Genomic DNA, 21,086 nt, shown 5'->3' with positions numbered 1-21,086 from the left:
TATATATGTATGTATGTGTGTTTGTGTATCTTCAGTAAAAAACAGCCAAACCCATAGCAGTCGCTTTCTAAAGCACTGTGCCCCTAAGCTTTCTCCTTCACCTCTTGGATTATCTGAGTTAGGATTCTGAAGCAGCTGAGAATCCCTCATGTTGAAGGTGTTCAGAAGGGCCGAAGGGAGAGAATAGGAGGGATGCTCTAATAGTTCTACCGCAGGCCTGGGATCTTCTGAGGGGCTCCAAGAGCAGCAGCTGGGTGTTGTTCCAACAGGGAGGCAGGGCATAATGCTGAACTCGTGTATGAGAGTCAGTGAGACGTGAAGAGTTGCCTGGCGGAGCTAAACAGCACACACCAGCTAAGAAAATAAGCAATTAGGAAGATGGAAGAGGAGGAGTGATGGGAGGGGAAGGGGGAAGAAGAACGAGCAGCAGGAAGGAAGAGGGAGGGAGATTGATTTCACAGTTACTGGAATCTCTAACTACATCAGTCACATTTTCTTTCAGCAGACGTTCCAGAGTAAGACTGTGGCTGAATCACATGGTTCATGGAAAGTTCAGCTCTTCTTGTACACAGCTATGTCTGCTTTCCTCCGCAGTCCCCAGTGCAAGCTTTTTTTTTTTTTCCACCCTGCTCAAAAGAGCATCCTGGGGCTGACAACATCCCATACAGAAACTCTCTTTCTTTAAGAGGCAAATGAGCAAGGTCAGGAATGAGTGCCATTGTGAGCGTAGATCTGATAAGGAGAAAGTAGAGGTGCATGTTTCTCAGCTCATGGTTTGGTTTATCCAGCCCAGAACTTGAGTGATCCTGGTGTACACTCCATAGTAATTTGGAAGCCCGCACCCCATTCCCCAGCTGACCAAACCAGCCAGAAACCATCTGCCACTGGGCTCCTCACAGGCCAGTGGACCTCCAGAATCACCCTAGAGAAAGGGAGAGAAAAATGGTGTGACAGTGACCCACCAACTTCTACTATGTGTTTTTCATTGGCTTCGAAGTCCCTATGCACATATCTCCTCAACTTATGTCTGCGCCATCCACAACATCCCTTATGCCTTAGACAGATGTCAAAACTGCCTCCTGCACGAACATCTGATGTATTGCTGCATTCTTTCATCATGCAAATCCCTCCCCCTTAGCCAGCTCCCAGGCAGCTGGCAGATCTATTGTTTCCTTCTGCTATATGAGGCATTTGCAAATACATGGAGAGCGAGGAAGCTGGTGGAACTTAACAGGATATCCTGAGGGATGGGAAACAGAAGAATTGTTTGAGATTGATTTACTGTAATGAAGGAACTGGCTGGTTACTGTGTCTGACAGATGCTAGTGAAATGAGAGGGGAAGAGACTGATGTAGATATGTGACTTTGAAGGGGGAGGTGAAGAGTGGAAAATGAGCTGGAATGAGAAACTGAGAAGTTTCTGTGTATTTGGATCCTATCTAAGGCAAAAATACTGGGAAGAAGTTGTCCCGTGAGCTGCTTTAGGCCACTGAAATCTGAGGAGTGACTGGGGAGGCAGGTGTTTTACAGTCTTCTCTCCCTCATTTCAGGCTATGGAGTGCATCTGGGAGGCCCGGGACACAGTTCACCCATGCTACCCGCCCTGGTCCCACAACCCCACTGTCACCTGGCAGGCATCCTTCTTGCCCTTGTTGTAGCCAGCACAGAGCATCCTGGGAGAAATCATGTAGTGATAGGCCTCGCTGCAGATGTCCTGCTGGATGATCTGCACATCCACCTTCTGCAGGATATTGCTAATGTGCCCTGGGGGTAGAGCACCAAGAGCAATGCAGGTGAGAAAGGGTGGAGCTTCCCACAGCTGACTCAGTTCCCCCAGCCCATCCCCATCTCATTGCCTGCTGAAAGCTGCCACTTGAATTTCTGTTTTACTGTCCATGAGCATCAGAGTTTCTGACTCTCAGCCTGACAGGAATAGCATTCCCCTGCTTTCCCTACAGGAATATGTTGTGGGCATTTTAGCTTTTGGGACAAGGAGGATTCTGGTTTGGGTCAACGTCTGGAATGCCAATGTTTAGGTTTGCTTCTCACTGAAGTGAATTTTAAGCCCTTCTGGCTAAGTAATCCAAACCCAAGAGTTCTGGACAGAATCCTCTGAGTATTTCCATTTGAGAAGCAAAGGGAGGAAGTCTGATGGTGACTAAAGACACAAAGCTGAACTGAGTGAGCATGTGTGTACTCCTGTGCCATGCACTACTAAGCAGTCTGGGCCTATTTGGTGGCCTCGAGGGAAGGGAACGTGAAGGATTATTCCCATATACTAAACTCTCTTTTCCTCACAAAACAGAGTGGACTGTGGGAATCATGGGAACCTGTCTTGGACCATGCTGTCTCCCAGTGGTGTATGAGCTCTGTGTCTCCAAACTATGCTAACTGTGATTCTTGCACATCACTCAGACCCTGCACTAAATTTACTAGCACAGTACTACTTGGGAAGGTATGACTGATAGGATCTTTGATAGGGCATCCCCAGGAGAGACAGTTTGATGAGGAGTAGTCTTTTGTCTCAACTCTCTCCATTTGTCCTCTCTGGAGGACAACATGGCAGGAGCCAACATGCCTGCATAGCGTGAGGTTGGGCTTTGGGACTGGAGCTGCTCCATGATCATGGGTAGTCAGACTAATAAATTCTGCAGGGTTATTCTGGACTTTGCATGAAGGAACACATGCTGTCCTCAAATATCTTACTCTCAAACTTACCTCTTTGAAAGAGATTTTGAGATATTAAGCAGGTAAATTGTGACCAAAAAGCAAAGGGAGTGAAGGATGCATAATACTTTAGGGTGAGTGGAAGGCTGTTCTATCTACCCTACATCTGAACCTATGTTTCCACCTTGGTCCAGCTGCTGTAGGCCACTAGCAAAAACACTGCACTTACCACCTTCCTTGAGGGCTCCCCAGCCAGTGATCCAGCAGTGAAGGCCAGGCTCAAAGAGGTGGGAAGAGGCAGGCAAGCAGATGGGCTGGATGAAGGGCGAGATGATCACAGGATGGTCCAGCTGGAGCAGGGCCACATCATAGTCATGGCTGTCCTCCTCATAATAGGGGTGAAGGAAGAGGCGGATCACTTTGAAGGACACCTCTGTGTGGCTGGTGGTGTTTTGGAAGTATTTACCCAAGTAAATGGTCCAGACAGAGGGAGAAGCCAGTCTGTAGGATGTAGCAGAGAAGAAAACTCATCACATAAACAGGGAAGGATGGGAAGAGGTATCATCAGGATGATACCTCTAAGAAAATCCTATCTCCAGCAGGGCAGTGAGGAGCACAGGGGAACTTTCCCTGGGCCTAAGCAGAAAGAAGCAGGAAAAGACTGTTTTAGACCCAAAATTCTGTCTTTTTGCCTTACACATGCTGTTTTCTCCTACACTACCTCTCTGGGCACAAAATCTCCCTGTTTTTCTATGGCCATCTCTCTGTTCCTCTTTTCTCTCCTTCTATTTCTTATCTCTCACCCCACGTACATTGTCTCCCTGTCAAGTGTGTGCACACATACCATCTAACAGGGCTGAACTAGTTTTATCCATTCTGCATCAGGACTTTTCAAGATGACAAAAGTTCATGTTTCCTCCTGAAAGGACAGGCCCTTAGGATAGGCAGTGTGGGAACCAAACAGCATCTTCAGCAGGTGATGGTATCCCAGTCCCATCCTACCACATGCTGATGTGTCCACGGCAGTCACAGCATGGGAACAGGCCAGAGCCAAAGGAAAGAAGGACCTATGAGGTGTCTTTCACTACCATTGTTCACCCAATGCCACACTATGAATCTTAACATCCTTCTCTGGTCCATCACCCTCCCATCTCTATTTACCTCTCATCCTGGAAGCAATGTGCAGCTGAGACCACCCAGCGGTCAGCAATGAGCGTTCCCCCACAAATGTGGCGTCCCCGGACTTGCAGGCTGGCTTGCCATGGCCATTCTCCTTCCACAGAATTAGCACCACCGATGATCCTACTGAGAGGGGCCTGCAGCCCACAGTCTGTGGAGAATAAGACATGGTTCATTCTTTCGTGGATGAAGGAACATGAGATATAGTGTCTGCCCTTCTTTGGGGTTGGAACTTGATGATCTTTGAGGTCCCTTCCAACCCAAGCCATTCTATGATTCTGTGATTCTACAATTCTATTCCTTTGGACCCTTGCCCTACCTGGGAATGTGGAAGCTTCAGAGATACCAAGAAGGGCAGTCAAAGCATAAACTCTCTCCCTGCCCAAACTGGGGTTGTGGGGCATCCTGAATCTGTCTGTCTAACGTGGGGCTGAGCATTTTCTTACCACAGTGCTTCTCATCAGACAGGTCCTTGCAGTCCACAGTGGCGTCACACAGCGGGTTGGGTTTCTTCACACAGGTCCCATCGTCACAACGGTGGGTGAAAGGACCACAGGGGACTCCTGTGAAGATGAAGGGGAGACAGGGCTGAGGGAATGTGAGCTACACTACCAACAGCCTTGGTTTGAGAGGAGGACAAGGCATGTGTCAGCCCCTCCCTGTCCCTTCCCTACCGTCATTGCAGTGCTCCTCATCGCTTCCATTGACACAGTCCCGCTGCTGATTGCAGACCCTGCTGAACTCAATGCAGGTGCTGTCCTCTTGGCATTGGAACTTTGCAGGGCACACTGCACAGGATGAAAGCAACCAGCAATTAAATACACTAGACATAGTGTTAGGTGCGATGTCACCAATAGGCTCCACAACCTCTTTCCCTGCCTCATGAGGGCCTGTCAGCCTGTGCACAAGGCATTTAATTTCAGGTTCTTGTTGTTGGCCTTTGCCTGAGCTACACTGTAGGTATTTCTGCACCACATCTTATACTTTGCTGATTTTGACCTGGCTTGCCTTGATTTCTTGGCTTCACCTCATATCTGCCTCAATACTGTTGGCTTGTCTCATGGACCCTGGGCTCTGAGTTGACTTTGATTACCATCTCTATAGCTGCTCTGCTTACTTTGCTCAAATTCTACGGGGTTGCATCCTGGCTGCTGAGGTCAGTGTTCTTCCTCTTTGCTCTCACCCTCAGCTCATGGATCACCTTCCCATACAGAGCAGCTGCTTCTCCTGCTCTGTGGTAGGTGAGTCCTGAACCTTGATGGATTTCCCGATGTCCATGATGTCTGGTAGTTGCTCAAGATGGAAACAAATGCCTACTCATCACAGTTTGATTTCAGATTATGAATTTATATAGCAAGAACAGTTGTTTGCTCTGTTCTTTTATGTATTTACGTGCAACACCAAACATGATGAACCTCCTAGGCATTTTCATACTGCAAAGACTCTAATTTCTTCACTAATTAGTGTGAGGCTTTCAGAAGATTAAAGGCATGCGAAGGTGTGAGGCAATGTGAAAACTGGTTTTAAAGACAGGATCTGTTCCATATAGGAGGATGAATAATCAGACATGCAACAATTACAAGAATGTAAGAACACCCATCCGCAAGAGGAAAGTATACAAGCACTGATGTCAGAGGCTTGGATGATGGGACATAGTGCATCCTCAGCAAATCTCAGAAAATACAAAAGAAGGTGATCCTTCCCCTCTATTCAGCTCTGGTGAGAGAATTCCAGAGCATTGTGTTCATTTCAGGGCTTGATAGTACTCAAAACCTGACTGCCCAAGACCATGAACAAGCTAGGTGACCCTACTTTGGGTGGTAAGGCACTGGAACAGGTATTGGATATCCCATCCCCATCCAAGGTCAGGCTTGATGGACTCTGAGCACCCTGATAGAGCTGTGGGTATCCCTGCTCATAGAAGGGGAGTTGAACCAAGTTAATTCTATGATTCATTGACCCCCCCATAGCTGCCCCTCAAACTCAGTGATTCTGTGAGAACTTTCATGCTTTCAGCAACAAGTGAAAATTTCTTTTTGAAAGATTTCTCCATTTTTATTCCCTTATTCTCTTTTATATTTTAGACTGAATTCTGAATCCTTCAGAATTGGCCACTGTCTTCAGTGGTTCAGGGATCTTACTGTCTGAAAAAACAGCCAGAGGGGACAACTAATGAAAAATTAGTTGTGGCAGCAATATGATGAGCACCCACTCATACCAGTGATGGGATATGGTTTGAATCAGGTGTCTTGTCTGAGTCTGAACAGCTCTTCCTATGAGAACAAGACTTTGCAGGAATCTGGGATACTGTGGACAGATACCTTCTGAGCCAGTACTAACTGGTGCTGAGAATCGATGTTTGGTCAAAATATTTCCCAACTGGTTGGCTATATATCATTCAGGATTTCTGCATTTAATGTGTCACAAATGGCCTGGGGGAATGAGGAGGGAGCAGAGCAGATGGTGATTTTGAGGCGGCGTTGACAGGGAGGGAGGGTTGGGAAGGGGACATTGAGTGCAAAGACAGCAGAGGGGGCTGCAGGCCAGGGCTGAGATAGATTGCCAGGACAGGGTGATGGAGAGGAGGATAAGGTGGTGGGCAGCCTGGACAGAGGGATCTTTCAGACTATCTGAAGCTCTTGGTGCATGATATCAGGGTTCTCCAGGGATGACTGCACTATGCACAGGAGATGTAGTGGATACTCCATCTCTGGAGGCACCCAAGGTCAGGCTGGAGGGGCTCTGAGCACCCTGATCTAGCTGTAGGTACTCCTGTACATTTGCAGGAGAATTGGACCAGATGCCCTTTTTAAGGTCTCTTCCAACTCAAACCATTCTATGGTTCTATGAATAAATGCTGCTGCTCCTTCCGGAACAATCTGAAACCACTTGGCAGTGGGATGATACTTCTGTGGATACACAGATTTTAATCTGCCATCTCTTGAAGATGGAAGCACAGGTTGTACTCTGGTCATGTGGATTCTCCCCCATCTCTTCCTACCTTTGGAAGAGCAAGGAGTTGTGTCTTCCTGGGATCAAGGACAAGCAGCTGGAAATCATCACTTACCACAATTTCTCTCATCCAGCCCATTGGGGCAATCTTTGATTCCGTCGCAGGCTGGGACACACAAGCCATTCACTGAACACAGGAACTCTCTGGGACAGGCTGTGAAACCACCAGAAAGCAATCAGTCCCCACTGACTGGAAACCTTGAAGCAGAGCATGGTGACTTAAAAGTGGAGCATGGAACCACATACCTTCCTGAGTACACGCAAGCTGCAGCAGCTTGCATGCAGCCTCACTAAAATCCCCCAATTTTGCTACATCATCCACCTGCCTGGCACACTCTACCTTTGATCTAGCACTGTTCCATGACTCCTGAGCACCGCAGCAAAAATGAAGTCGTTTCTCTGGGGCTGTGATTAAATCTTTGTCAGGGCCACAGAAGGGCTGTTTTTAGACACTTGTTGCCAGGTGCACGTATTCAGGTACTGGTGTGGATTACAGCAACCCTATAGGATGGAACTGGAAAAACCTTGGAAAGGAGTATGGGTGCACAATTGCATACGTATGTGTGCATTATTTGTGTGTAGCTTCATTTCTCTCTCACTTGCACCTATTCCAAGTTGAGCAGGAAACAGATCTCTCTAAGAGCTCTTATGATTGCTACAAACACCACTTCAAGTCAGAGATGGCCGCTCATTGAAATCCCAAGGCCAATCCATGCTGTGGGTACAGGGGTGAGCCAGTAAGCAATGTTCTGGAGCTGGGCCTTGGAGCCAGAATGCTCTGGGAGCATGAGTCAGAGAGAATTGCTGAAGCAGCTTTAGATGTAAACACTTCTTTTTGGGAGATCAGTGGTGTGTGCATCACTGTGTTGTTCATGAACACGTGCCTGAAGGGCACTCAGCACCTGGAGCTCATGAGATGTGCTTTGTGTTTCTCCTAACACAACCCAAGCACATAAGGGGCTGCTAGTAGCCATCTGGGACCCCCACCACCCCTCTAAGGAGCAAAGAGTAGTCCTGAACTTACGATCAGATTGGTTGTACAGGCTGTAAGCTGCTTGCACACCGGGGCCAGTTAAGGAGATCTGTGAGGTGAAGGTGATGGCAATGTCAGCAGAGGATGTGACCGGGATCCTCTCGGCATAAGCTTGTAGGGTCCGCAGGCCGCACAACCTGAGGAGCAAACACAGACGGGATGTCCCAGGCAGCAAGGGAGAAGACAGCCAAGTGGGGCAAGGGGGTTTTCTGTGCCTGGGGATGATGGCAAGGAGACCACACAGATAGGGTGCAAGAGATAAGGCAAAATACTTTAAAAATGGTATAAGGATATGAAGGAGCAATGGGAAAAGGCTGTGATTTACACCCACGTCCAGTCAACATGTAGGAGAGCTGACACTGGATCTTGCTCTGCCTGGTTGGATCTTGCTCTTCCTGGCCACAGAACAGTGGCTGAGCAAGACCAAGAGGGGAAAGATTAGCCCTGTAGAAACAAGAGGTCCTCTCTGGGCACAAGGCAACATAACTAAGCTAGGGGCTGCCCCAAAATGACTGGAAAAGGTGGGTGATAAAGACCCAGAGATAAATAGGAATGAAAAAAACACCACGCATGTATGCTGTGGTGGGAACTGATGCAGAAAAAAGGGAAACAAGTGGAAAGGCCAAGAAATCAGAAGCTAAATATCGGCACAACAATGCACAATTAATCCTGATGAGAACAACCTATACGTATTGTCACCCAGTTCTACCCTCTAGCCATACATGAGTCCAGAGTGACCCTACTTTTGGACATTTCCCACTCTGGGGGCAAGTGTTGAAGTCAGGCCACACAAAGCAGTTCAATTCTTATATATATCTTCCCTAAAAATCAGGTTGCAGAAACTGTAGCTCTGATGGTTTCAGACAGGAAGGTAAGTTGAGAAAAAATGAAAATCGTAAGCCAGGGGAATGCAATGTTCAGTTACTTCTGGATCAGATCCTTCAGAGGAAAAGAAGTTACCACTGCAGGACTGGTAGGGAGGAAGTCAGTGAGGCATGTTGGGGGAGGTTTTGGAGGAAAGAAGACAATCTTGCAGTGATTGTTAGGACACAAAAGGGTCCATCCAGCTCTGAGCCTGCTTTGAGCACTGCAGCTGTGTCTCCTTGCACCTAGGTGGTGGTGAGCAGCAGCCTTTGTATGGAGGAGGCTGATTATGGGAAGTCCCACAGGGGGATGCGGTTCTAATCAAAGCAGGAGGATCTGGAACTTGGCGGAAGATCTGTACGGAGGTGGATGCGAGGCAACAGCACACGCAGATAATAGTGCAGAGGTGGTGACAGGCAGATTTGCAAACACAGGAGACGTGGGAGGACACCAAGGTTACACACAGAGGGGAAAACTAGGAAGCATGACGCAAACAGCAAGATAGAGAAGGCAGGCTGGTAATTCGGAGCAAATTTATAGGAAATGTGTTCACTAGGGAGCCTGTGAATGAGAGAGGCTGAAAAAGAAGTAGGCAGGCAAGAAAGAGGCACCATCCCAGATAGTGACCACTGAGCAGGGTGATGGGGTCTCCCTCCTTAGACCTGGTGGGTGAATTGAGCAGGGAACCTGCAGAGGTTTCATCCCAGTTAAGGGGTGGGAAGCAAGAGACAGAAACCAGGACACTAGCACAAACCTTCTGTTCTGAATTATCCACTGGCCTTGTGTACAGGGCAGATCCTGCTTCTGTCTGCTGAGTGCATAGGCGTCAAACCACAGAGTGACCCCATAGTCAGGGGATGGGACCTGCAGGGGAGGAAGTCGAGAGCAGTGTGGAGATGATGGCTTCCTGTGAGTGCTACAGCCCACCCCATGCAACAGAAGTGAGCAGGGTAGATGTGAAGGGGAGAGCTACCAGTTCACACATTGCAAGCCAAAAGGAAGGACCATCTAAATTAGGGCCATGTTATAGCCAAAGGTGGCTCTGCTGCCAGTCTCAGAGTGTGGTAATTTCTAGTAATCTGGTTTTGTCTTGAAGAACAACTCTGGAGTCAAGATTCCTGATTCCTGCTCAGCAATGGCATCTCTGCTCTAGCATGCAATATGAGACTCCCTTGCCTCCAGAAACACACATAAATCACAGAATCACAGAATCGTAGGGGTTGGAAGGGACCTCCAGAGATCATCGAGTCCAACCCCCCTGCCAAAGCAGGATCCCTACACCAGGTCACACAGGTAAAAGTGTATAAAGTGCAGGCTAGGCAGGCTGCTGCCATCTTCTCATGATTGTCTTATGGAGAGAACTGGACAAGTGCTGTACACCACCTGAATCATAGAATCAAAGAATCATAGCATTATGGATTTATAGAATCACAGAACCACAGAATGGTGTGGAATGCCACACGGATTTCAGGGAGAAGGTGGATGCTCTTGTAGGGGCTGGCTCTTACCGACATATGCCAGGTGCACTGGGTATTGGGTGAGTAGTAACTGGGGTAATGTGGGGTGCTGATCTTCCCCTGCAACTCCAGGCCTTCCCGCAGGGTTATATTCACTCCACAGGCTGTAAACAAAGACATTGAAAACCCTGCTACCTGTCAGCTCACACTCAGCCTGGTATATCATGTACTTATCCAACTCTGGTAGGGAAGAAAAGAGGGTCTAAGACCTGATGCTAACATTAATAGAATCACAGAATCATTGAGGTTGAAAAAGACCTCTTAGATCAAACAGTTCATCCATCAGCCCATCCCCACCATGCCCACTAATCATGTCCCTCACATCCACATGGTTCTTCAACATCTCCTGAGATGATGGTTCCACCACTTTTCTGGGCAGCTTGTGCCAGTGCAGCAGCACTCTTTTGGAGAAAAAGTTTTTCCTAATATCCAACCTGAACATCCCTTGGCACAAGTTGAAGCCATTAGCTCTCATCCTGTCATGGTTATCTGAGAGGTGAGGACAACCCGCACCTCACCACAACCTGCTTTTAGGTCATTGTTAGAGAATCTATTGTGGAATCCATTCATTGAAATGTGACTCCCTTTAAGAGGCCATTTCCACCTGGCAAGACTTTTAGCTTTCTCCTCTTGTCCAGAGAAGCACAACAGCAATGTATTTTGTTGCTTTAGTTTCTTATATTGAATTTACATGAGTGTAGCTGGATGTGTGGCCCAGATGCTATCTGGTCTGTGCAGTCACAAGAGCTTGAGCTTGTTTCTGAAGTATCCTGATCATTCTGAGCTCTGCTTGCCAGAGTCTGGGCTGCCTAGTCTTGAGCCAGGTACTGATATGTGAGCTCAGGCCAATGAGCAAAATTTAACTCGCTTTTTGCTCACCAATTCTACATTTGCAATCTTGGCCCCTAATGGGAATGGAGCACCTCTAGGTGCACTGTATTGTAGGAGATAATCTTTCTGCAGTTATGGCTACCCTCCTCTAGCCTTCCTCACCTTTGAGAGGCACCACCTGTGCTGAGAGGACGAAGGGGTCATAGTAGCTGTACAGGGCTTTCTTCCACACAATGGACATAACAGGGCCTGATGAAAGGACTTCCACAACAGGCTCCTGCCGGCTGCAGCCATAGATCCTGAAAGGAGAACAAAGACATGGGGAAAAAGGATGGGAATGAAGCAAGCAACAAACAAATGAAAGAGAAGAATGAGAGAGAAAGCAGATGTCTGTGTTGTCCAAAGAACATGCCCATTGTGACACTCTAACTGAATCAAATATAGGGCCAGCAGAGAGACAGCTTGTGCTGCTGTAATCTATCAGACTGCAGGGCTGACTGTATGCTATCCCACATCAGTGACTTCAGCTCATCAGTGAGAGACAGGTTTTGCATCAAAGAGAATTTCCTCTGATGAAGTCTAACACCTTCCCCTGCTGTGGTGTGTTCTGCCATCCTGCCTTGTTTCCCCACCGTGCCTGCCCTGCTCAGGAGCTACCTACGAGGTGATGAGGTGTTTCTCCAGGGGACCAGCTGCGTCATACATAGCCAGGCGGTCCCTGCAGTCTGGCAGAGTCCATTCTAAGCGTAGCTTGATCATGTAGCCCTCGAGGCCATGGAGGTGCCAAAGACAACTGGAGGCCAGGTAGTCAGGGCCCTCCAGTGTTAGGATGTCATCCTCCTGGACGTAGCTGTATCTGTAGCAACCTGAATGCAGAGGAAAGATAGACGGTTTTAAACCTCAGGGTGATGAAACCGGAGGGAAGAGGGGCTTAGGGGTGGTTGTAAAGGAACTTAAGATATGGGATTGTCACTTGGGATATCAGTATGGGCTCTACTTCAGGGTTAGGTTGAATCATCCCAGTGATCTCAGGTTACTTTCACACATGTCTCAGTGACACCAATCCCCTCTTACTGGTGTCCCAGCTTTCCTCTGTAAGAACTGTCCCTGCTCCCTTGGTTAAACCCATCCTGTCTCAGGCTTTAAATATCACAGCACAGTCATCTTCCACTGGCTTTCTTTTCTTTTGCATCTCTTTCTTCTCTCTTCCTCATATTCTTCCCAGATTTACAACCCCCATGTTTGATTTCCAGGCTTCAGCTGCCTCCCAAACCTGCATTTTTGAGTAAGGTCAGCTTATAGGTGAGTTTCCAATAGTAGAGCTAATGCAAATTGCCAGCCACAACACTTAGAGCACTGCTCACAATTATTGAAAGCACTTTCAATCATCGTTAGGACAATAGATTGAATCACATCCAATGCAGAGCCATGGAGGGAAACCCCCAGCTTTATACAATAGATTTTCTTGTGCTCCTTTGCTAGTGCTCTTATCTCCCCTTCCCAGGTTTTACAGCCTCAAGAAACTAATAGACCTTCTGTCCTCTGTAAAAATCCCTCCCACAAGGTAATAAACTCAAAAGGAAAATAAAAGATAGCCTACCCAGAGTGGATTTCAGCACTACTATGTCTTTCACAGTGGATTCTGTTAGAAAAGAAATATATAAAGAAAGATAAACAAAAAGAAAAATGGTTGTACCTGCATGCTAGCATAGCAGGTGATGACTCCCTTCCTATGTAGATGTCTCCCTTAAAACTTTGGCTTGGGGCACTTTCCATGTACTTCTGTCTGCTCTCAGAGACCTGTTTCAGTCATGCATTTCTCATCCCATCCCACTGGAAAATCTCCCTGGCCCCTGCCCCAAATCCAACATCCCTAATTCATTATTTCCAGCCCGCCACAGGCTTCTCTGCTTTTTTCCCTTTCCCACTCCCTGGTGTTGCTTCAGGGGATTTTTCCCTTTCTTACCAGGGCTGGACATTGCATTAGGGCACTCCTTTCCCTGGAAGCCACAGCACAGATCACAGCCTCCCATCCCAGAGGCTCCAGCTTGCTCTTTGAGTTCAGATAACTCTCACTGAAAAGCATGGGATTTATTGAAGGTGGAGAAGCAGGTCTCTTGATGGCGTGTTGTTGATAGCTACTGAATAGCTTACAACATCCATCTTTAAGGAATCATAGAATCATTAGGGTTGGAAAAGACATCCAAGATCATCAAGTCCAACCATCAACTCGTCACCACCAAGTCTGAGAAGAGGGGAGCCCAGGAGTGATGCTTCTGGGCTTTAAATCATGCTTTGGAGGTGCTGGCAGCTCTGCCTCCTGGACTGAATGCTCCTGGTATCCTGGTGCCAGTCCCCAAATCAGAGAATCACAAAGGTTGGAAAAGACCTCTAAGATCATCTAGTCCAGTTGTCAAACCATCACCACCAGGCCCACTAAACCATGTCCCCAGGTGCTACATCTTCACTTTTCTTGAACACCTTCAGGGACAGTGACTCCACCAAATATCCAGGTCTCAGCTGATACTGAAGTCCAGGTCCTGAAATTTTGCATCTGAAGTCATGGCGTAAATCTGATCTCCACCCTCTCACATTACCAGGAGTTTGGCTTTTTAATTCTACTGCTATGGGTTGACAGCTTGTGCTATATATCAAAGTCACAGGAAGGCTCTGCTGATATCTTTGCGAATAACCACAGCTTTTTAGGGTTAAACACAGAAGAGTAACTCAATAATTAAAACGATGCCTCTGAGCCCCCCCTGAGACCACTCTCTGGTGTAGGATAGACTCTTGGGGAGAGGTTTCTGGGGATGTGATGCAGAGAAAAGCACCAGCATGGACTCTAAATTTACAAAGAACTAAGTTACAGGGTAAACAACCCTTTTAGGAGCTGGACCCTGCTTCAGCCTCCCAGCTGAACAGCTGAGCAGCCAGGGATCAGGTGCAACTGCCAGAACAAGAGGCATCATGAGGTCAGCTGGGTGTGAGGACTGCTGCTGGAAACTTGTCTAGGCTGGGGCTTTGGTCTTTTTTGGCTACTAAGCAAAGCTTCCAATTCTGCGGGGAGAGCTTTGGTGTTTTGTCATGGTACAAACAGATGTTGTGGAAAGGATGATCCTGCAGGCATAAGGAGAGGCACACGTGCTGTGTGTAGGGAAGGACATGCTGAGCTGGCTTTACATGTCCTTTCATCTGAAGGTAATAAAACTGAGTTCCTGCAAGGAGAATGAAGGAAGTCTTGATACTCTCTGGGGGTAATGAGGGACCTGAGGTGAGTGTGGTTGTTAAAAATAAAGAACTGGAAGGCTGGAAAATGTTCCTGCACTAGTCCGTAGTCCACAGCAGCAAGAATTCATATTCAGAGCTAAGCAGGTCAGCAAGTGAGACTGTCAGAAAGCCATGAAGTGCTAATGGCTTGCTATTAGCTGGCTATTTTTTCACTTTGTTTTTAAAGAGCAAAGGAAGTCAGAGGTTAAGCCACTGGGCTGAACTCACTCTGGCCCTTTTGTGGCTTAGGCTGGAATGCAGGAAGGATGAGGGAAAGCAGAAAGAGCCAGAGACACTACAACTAGAGTGTTAGCTCTAAAATAGGAAGATGTGCTTTCTGCTCATGCAAATGTACCTGAAATGAAGACAACAATGAAACAGATGCAAAGGGAATAAGAGGGAACTGGGAACAGCTAAAAGAATGGCACCATCATTTGTATTTTTTATGAATTACATTGTGAAGTAAATAAATAGAAAACGCAAGATGGGCTGACTTTGAAGCAGTTAGCATATTGTCTTTTGACATCTCTCTTAAGAAAGTTAATTTAAGTTGGTTGAACATAAGGTCTGGTATGCTGGAAACAAATTATAGGCAGGAACAAATGATAAGCAGAAGTGACTAATTCTAACTGCAGGCAAAGAGGTGTTCATGAGATGCTAACGCAGTTTCAGCACAATATCTTAACACAAATATATGGATGAGGGAGTGAGATCATTTTAAGAGAATCAAATTTACTTTAGGGACATCAGAAAACTTACAGCCAAATCAAAACAACTGAGATGTGAAGGGAAAAATTAAAGAAATATGAGTGGGATATATTAACATAAGATTTATCTTTGAAAAATGCAACATAACACTGTCTGGGGAAAAAAAACTTGGAGCTGTAACATTTAATGTGAAGAAGAAACTTGGAAGTGAGATATTGTAGAGGAAAGAACAAACACAATGTATTTTAAAACCTCTGTGGTTTGGGGCTCTGTAGGAGGGATTGGATCAGGATGAGAAGCTAAGTTTCATTATAAAGGCTAAATACAAATTCCACTGAACTTAGATGCACAGAATGTAGACACATCCAGTAGTCCTTCACCTAACACACATTTAGAGAAGTTCTGTAGGATTTCTTTTTAACAGGCTGTGATCTTTACTTTGGGAAGGAACTGTGGCTGCTGCAATGCGTTGTCTCAGAGTAAGACTAGTGGTGACTTAAATACATTGACTTTCTTCCCTCGGTCAAGTAGACTGGCATATGAAAGGAGACAATGAAAGGAGACAACCCAGTTGATCAGCTCAGTACAAAATTTGCAATAAAGTCATGACCTGTGTAAGATGTTTCTTCACAGAAGCCAAGGCTGACTGGGAGAAGGTGGGAAAAAAAAATTGTTACCTAACTGGTCATGGTCAGCTGCATCTCCAAGAATGTTTAATCCTTCAAATGAAGGATGTTCATTATGAAAGTTGGATTCCTCTATGAGGAAGAAACATATGTAATTGTCTTGATCCTTATTCCTTCCTTATATTCTTAGATTTTATTTCCTTCAGTAGTGACTTCTGCTCGCTTCTTATAACCTCCCTTCAGCACCTTTGGCCAAAGTTGAGCCATTTCTGAATGCTTAAGCCACATTTGAGCAGCTGGTACTTACCCAGCAGAATCAGTGAGTCTGGGTTGACCCTGTACTCTGCCTGGTAGGACAGGCTGCCCGAACTGTTGAAGCTGTTGGTAAGCTCTTGGTGGAGCACTGCATTTACCCTCTCAGCAGTCATCTCCTTCTGCTGACTCTCAGGAATTTGGAGGGTAAACCAGAAGAAGAAGGTCAGAGCCCCCTCCCTAACAGAGAAACAGCATGTTAAATATTTTCTGGGGTAGCAAACCCAAGAGATTAAACCCCCAGTGTTTATCCACAGTTCCAAGCATTTCTGAGAGGACCCTCAAACTCATCGCTGTGGCTCAGAAGAATCACTGTGACTGGTGTAGAAGAGCTACTATGGCCACAGTACTAGTTACAGTTCAGGCCTTTGCAGGAGGAATCCATTTTATGCCACCTGCCTTTAGTGATGACCATACACAGGCAAATTAATGTAACCAAGACTGGTTAAATGAGTAGTATCATTTCAGGTAGAAGTGACCTTTGGTTACTGCTGGCCAGGAGCTGAACTGACACCCTCAAGCCTTCACTGTATCACCTCTCAGTGGTGACAAGGGGATGATGTACAACTCATTACCTTATCACAAGCTATTAATGCTGGGGAGGTTCAAGTTGCAGGAGACTGGGACTGGGAAGGCTCCATCCAACCAGCTGGCAGAAAACTGGGTGGTGGATGGGGAAGGACTGGGGAAGGGATGTTGAAGCAAAACTTTCTTCAGTAAAAAGCTAGAGGAACAATTGCAAGTGAAACAATTCCTTCCTCTATTGAAAATGGAGTTACATCAAAATTGGATTTTTCTTTATCTGAAGGACAAGTTTAGGGGTGTAGTTTTCCATGGGGGAAAAAAAAAAAAACAAACACAAAAAACAGAAGCAATTGTGTATATCAGTTTGGAAGTTATTCCAGCTTTCTTGAATTACTGTGACAGTCCCACATCTGTCCCATTCCACTGTTCCCTATTCCCAGGTGGACCACATGTCTTGGCCGAAACACATTTTCCAAGGTGCATTCTGACCTCTACATTTTGGTGCTTAGAATCAGGACACAAAAAATGACTTCCTCAAATTAGGGAAATTGATTTCCAGTTGCTTAGTTTTTACTGAGAATGGCAAGCCCAGATTTTTTTGTTCCAGTTCCCAGTCAGTATTTTCCCTCACTTGAACTTCTGTCCCTTTGAGAAAAAAAAATAATAAATTGATTTTGGCTTTTCATCTTTCATCACCATGGATGAATATGAACATCAAAACATCCATAGTTCTACCATACTGGAGTGACTGGACATGGACTGCCCAACCTAACCCTGTGCTCATGATGGGTACTGCAGCAACTTGTCATGGCCAGATTTCAGTGAAACCAACATACAAGGGAACTTTCTCATGCAAACAAGCAAAAATACCATGGATGTTACTCACCCAAAGGCATACACTGTGCTTGAGTTGTAATATCGACCCAGCTCTGTGGAATGAATGAGATCCTTCAACTGCAAAGAGAGAGTCACTTGATAACAATCATTCAACGATTCCAGTGATGAATTACATATGTCCAGCCCTCCATCCCTCTTGCTGCACAGACCCACCAGGTCTGTTATTTAGATGAGGATATTTGACCCCTTCCTCTTTCACCCACTGAACTGCCTCAGGGCCAGCTCTGGTCATAATATTGCCCTCACCATGTTCTGGAGCTTAGCTGACTCCAGCCAGAAGGCTCTGGATTCCACCTGCCCAAGCTCTGAGAAGTATCGGCGATTGAGGACCTGGAGGCTGCCGGAATAAAACTGCAGGATGGTTGGTTCCAGGTGCCATGGTCTGTAGTCTGCCAACAGAAGACACTCATAGATTACCTTGCTGATATGTAGGAGGGTTTGCTCAGTAATTTACCCAGCTTTCATCTGTAAAGATCACCAAAAGTCACAAGTGCTCTTTGGCCTGGATGTTGCCTTTACTATATACCCCATCTGCCTCCTATGTAGGGATAAAATATGTTGAATTTTTACCTAGGAAATACCATGTTGCTGCAGCAGCTCCAGCCAGCAAGAGAAAGACTATTCCAAGAGACACATAGCGGAGGCAGACACGTGAGTTAGTCTCTGAATCACTCTTTGAGAGAGAACTGGCATCTTCCTCCTGTTCCTCGGCCTCCATCAGGGGTATCTAGTGACAGAGTTTACCACAATCAGGCTGGGTTTCCAACAGCCTCCTACGTCCATCTTGGGAAGTGCACTGTCAGCTCTGTGATCCTCTCCCCAGATCCATATCCCCCAAGATATCTGTGGGCTAACCATCAAACATTTTGCTCAGTGCAAATGCAAGTTGAACTCCTATACAAGTAGAAGACAGGCTTCTGGGACACTGTCCCATCTGTGCTCCCTGGGAATCCCCCAGATTTCAAAGAAAATCATAGAATCATAGGATTTGAAGGGACCCTTAAAGGCCATCCAACCCAACTCCCCTGCAATGAACAGGGACAGCTACAGCTAGATCAGGGTGCTCAGAGCCTGGTCTGGCCTGAGCAAGAATGTCTCCAGGAATGGGGCATACACCAAAATCCCTGGGTTTCCTCTCCTTCTGCCCAAAATGCAAGTGAGTACAATAATAAAATTCCCCATAGACAAGACTGTTGTCCTCTCAGGCTGGGGATGGTTTTAAAACTGCTATTTTGTTGACCTGAAGATTAACACAAAAGTAAATTGGTGCCCTGAATTTCATAAAGAGCTCGCACACAGCAGCCCCAGCCTGGGAGCCTGAAGTTGCACTTTGCTCTCCGTCCCCACAAGCAAACAAACTGTACCATTCCCACCCAGACACACATTCCAGGGCTAAGCCCATGGTGGCCCTGACTCAGGAGCTGTGCTAGCACAGTGAGAGCATGCAAACAACTTCCATCCTTGGGACCGTTCACAGGACAAAGACTTCTTGGCCTGCCTCCTGTCCCCCCATTACTGAGCCTTAACACTCCAGGCTGGCTTGCAGCACAGATACATGCTCACACAACGTAAACACCAAGCGATCCACTCCAGAAAATCAAACGTAGCTTGGCAAACATCAACACTCTGACACATAGCAGCACGCTGCTTGCTCTGAGGCACTATTCCAGAGGTGCATGCAGTACAAAGAAGCCTAGCAGGGCTTCCCTGCAGGGTCACCTTTCTGTGGGTTCTCCTCACTGAACCCATTGGACGGTCCAGGGGAGCCACTACCATAGGATCTTTACAGCAACAGCAGACATAAGCAAAGAACCACAAACCAAGGGGCAGGGCGAGGGGAGGAGAGCAGGAAACAAGAGCAGAAGAACCTCTTTGTTTGAAGGTTTAATTGTAGACACAGGGGTTTCCCCCCAGAGCTACAGACCTACCTTTGAAACCTGCTGCTGCCTTGCAAGGATGAGCCCACGCCCCCCACGCAAGGCAGCTCACACACGCACAGGGAGGGAGAGGAGAGAACATCTATTTACCCAAGCTCAAGGTCTCCTCAGGGATCAATAATTGGATGCCATGTCCCTTCAGCTCGGCCTTTGTCCTGCACTGTCCCGCTGCGGTGGGTCAGCACACCCTGTGTGCTCAGAGGTGGAGATTTCAGAGGCTTGCTGAGGGAGATCTACAGGTTAGGGGCACCTCCAGCTGTGCCAAGAGCAACCTCCGAGGCTGGTGCAGGTAGTTAGGCTGTCCTCCTCAGGGGACAAAGAGTTGCTGAGCGACTGTTGTATGTCTCAGACACCCTCCTTGGTCCCATTGGGTGCTGGCAGGCAGAGCTCCTTGGCTGACAGGCGTAGAAGACTCAAAAGAGAGAAGCAGACTGCATGCAGTGATGGCAGCAGTTGTGCTGATGAAAGCAAAGCACGGTGTCCATCAGCACAGACCTGAAGCAGTCCCTCTGGTCTTCCTGAGCTCTTTGCTGCCCATTGTCCTGCTGTGGTTGTCCTCACACTCAGTTGCACCACTACTCCCTTTTTCCCGCAGCATCTGCTGCCTTCTATTCCCAGGTCCTTCTTGCCTGCACTACTTTCTCCCTATGGCCCCGCAGCTCTGTCTCCCTTATTTTTCACAGTGTAAATAGAGCTATCCTGTCAATAAAGCTGGGAGGGGAACACATGGTCTACTCTCGACCCAGGACTGAATTCTGGCCAATGGGGGGCCAACTTGCGATTGAGTGGCATTCTGAACCTGCCTGGCTGATGTAGGACTGAGTGCTTCCTCCTTGCAGTCTGCGGAGGCGTCACACAGTCAGGTTGGGTTTCTTCCCATCATCACTGTTGTAGTAGCCTTGTGGTGGGTTTTAGTAGAAAAAATGTTAAGCGTAGATGAAACCTGAAGCTTTTGACTGGGAACGTGTCAATGTGGTTATCCTGACTAAGCCATTGCCGCACATATGGGAAACTGAGGCATGCAATGACAATAAGAAATGCTTTCAGAACTGTTTAAGAGATTTAAGTGACAAGATTGCACTTTCAGAAATGTCTCTGAGCCAAAATTTCTCTAGATAACTGAAGAATAGCTGTATCTCTAAGTGTGTATGTATGGCTTTCCAAAACTTACATTACGAGAGTTTGCCACAGTGGGTCAGAACCCACCTGAGGGTATTTCCCAGTGCCAGAGATCTTACTTTTTTGTATCCATCTTTCCTGGAAAGAAGCACCTTCGTTCTCTGGTGTTTTCAGAAGAACAAAATACACAGTATTTCAATCTGATCTATCTAAACATACCACATCTATCACCACAGCCTTTTGAATCAACCAAGGACCCAAAACCTTGATCAGATTTGACTTCAGAGGAATTCCTTTATTGCAAATACTCTTTACTTTCTGCTTCCCCACAGCAAAAAAGAAACAAAATAAAAACAAAACAACCAACAAACAGGAGGAATGTGGGATGTGGCTGATTGTGAAGTTGCAAATATTTTGGAAAGAGGGGGGGTGAGAGATGTGACAGCTATCTTTGTTACTTCCAGGCTTAAGATGAAGAGAGGGCTGGTGTCTGTGACTGTTAGCTGAACTGCTGTTCAGTTTTGGTATGACTCTGGTACTGATGGACATTGTCATCTGTCTGTGGTCTGACTTGCACTGTGTGTTTACATCA

The 21,086-nt window shown here is 46.8% G+C and overlaps 1 protein-coding gene across 3 annotated transcripts; it reads right to left on the bottom strand.

Moving 5' to 3' along the window:
• Positions 1 to 21: 21 nt before the first annotated feature.
• TMPRSS6 (transmembrane serine protease 6) lies at positions 22 to 20,059 on the bottom strand. 3 transcript variants are annotated; one of them, XM_090142733.1, is made up of 18 exons: positions 19,466 to 20,059; positions 18,009 to 18,165; positions 17,685 to 17,827; positions 17,428 to 17,495; positions 16,012 to 16,196; positions 12,704 to 12,745; positions 11,765 to 11,969; positions 11,266 to 11,402; positions 10,264 to 10,376; positions 9,510 to 9,619; positions 7,883 to 8,028; positions 6,914 to 7,012; positions 4,521 to 4,634; positions 4,293 to 4,409; positions 3,829 to 3,997; positions 2,897 to 3,168; positions 1,628 to 1,764; positions 22 to 922 (listed from the first exon to the last, which is right to left on the bottom strand). In XM_090142733.1, exons 2-18 carry the CDS (start codon positions 18,154 to 18,156, stop codon positions 764 to 766), a joined length of 2,364 nt encoding a protein of 787 aa, XP_089998859.1. In that variant the 5' UTR covers positions 18,157 to 18,165; positions 19,466 to 20,059; the 3' UTR covers positions 22 to 763. The 3 variants fall into 3 exon arrangements, with proteins under 3 accessions (XP_089998859.1, XP_089998853.1, XP_089998865.1); XM_090142727.1 differs by lacking the exon at positions 19,466 to 20,059 and adding an exon at positions 19,367 to 19,458; XM_090142739.1 differs by lacking the exon at positions 18,009 to 18,165.
• Positions 20,060 to 21,086: the final 1,027 nt, after the last annotated feature.

The sequence above is a fragment of the Phasianus colchicus genome, chromosome 1, assembly GCF_987193195.1.
Source record: "Phasianus colchicus chromosome 1, bPhaCol1.hap1.1, whole genome shotgun sequence".
In the NCBI taxonomy this organism is placed as follows: Eukaryota; Metazoa; Chordata; class Aves; order Galliformes; family Phasianidae; genus Phasianus; species Phasianus colchicus.
Note: the sequence above shows the minus strand (reverse complement) of the source record. Positions and strands in the feature narration are given on the sequence as shown.

Excerpts from the sequence above, each read along its gene's own strand:
- TMPRSS6 (XM_090142733.1), bottom strand. The coding sequence starts at position 18,156 with ATGGAGGCCGAGGAACAGGAGGAAGATGCCAGTTCTCTCTCAAAGAGT. Across the intron at positions 11,403-11,764 it reads GAGAAACACCTCATCACCTC|GATCTATGGCTGCAGCCGGC; the intron begins GTAGGTAGCTCC and ends TTCTCCTTTCAG. Across the intron at positions 3,998-4,292 it reads GTCTGATGAGAAGCACTGTG|ACTGTGGGCTGCAGGCCCCT; the intron begins GTAAGAAAATGC and ends TATTCTCCACAG.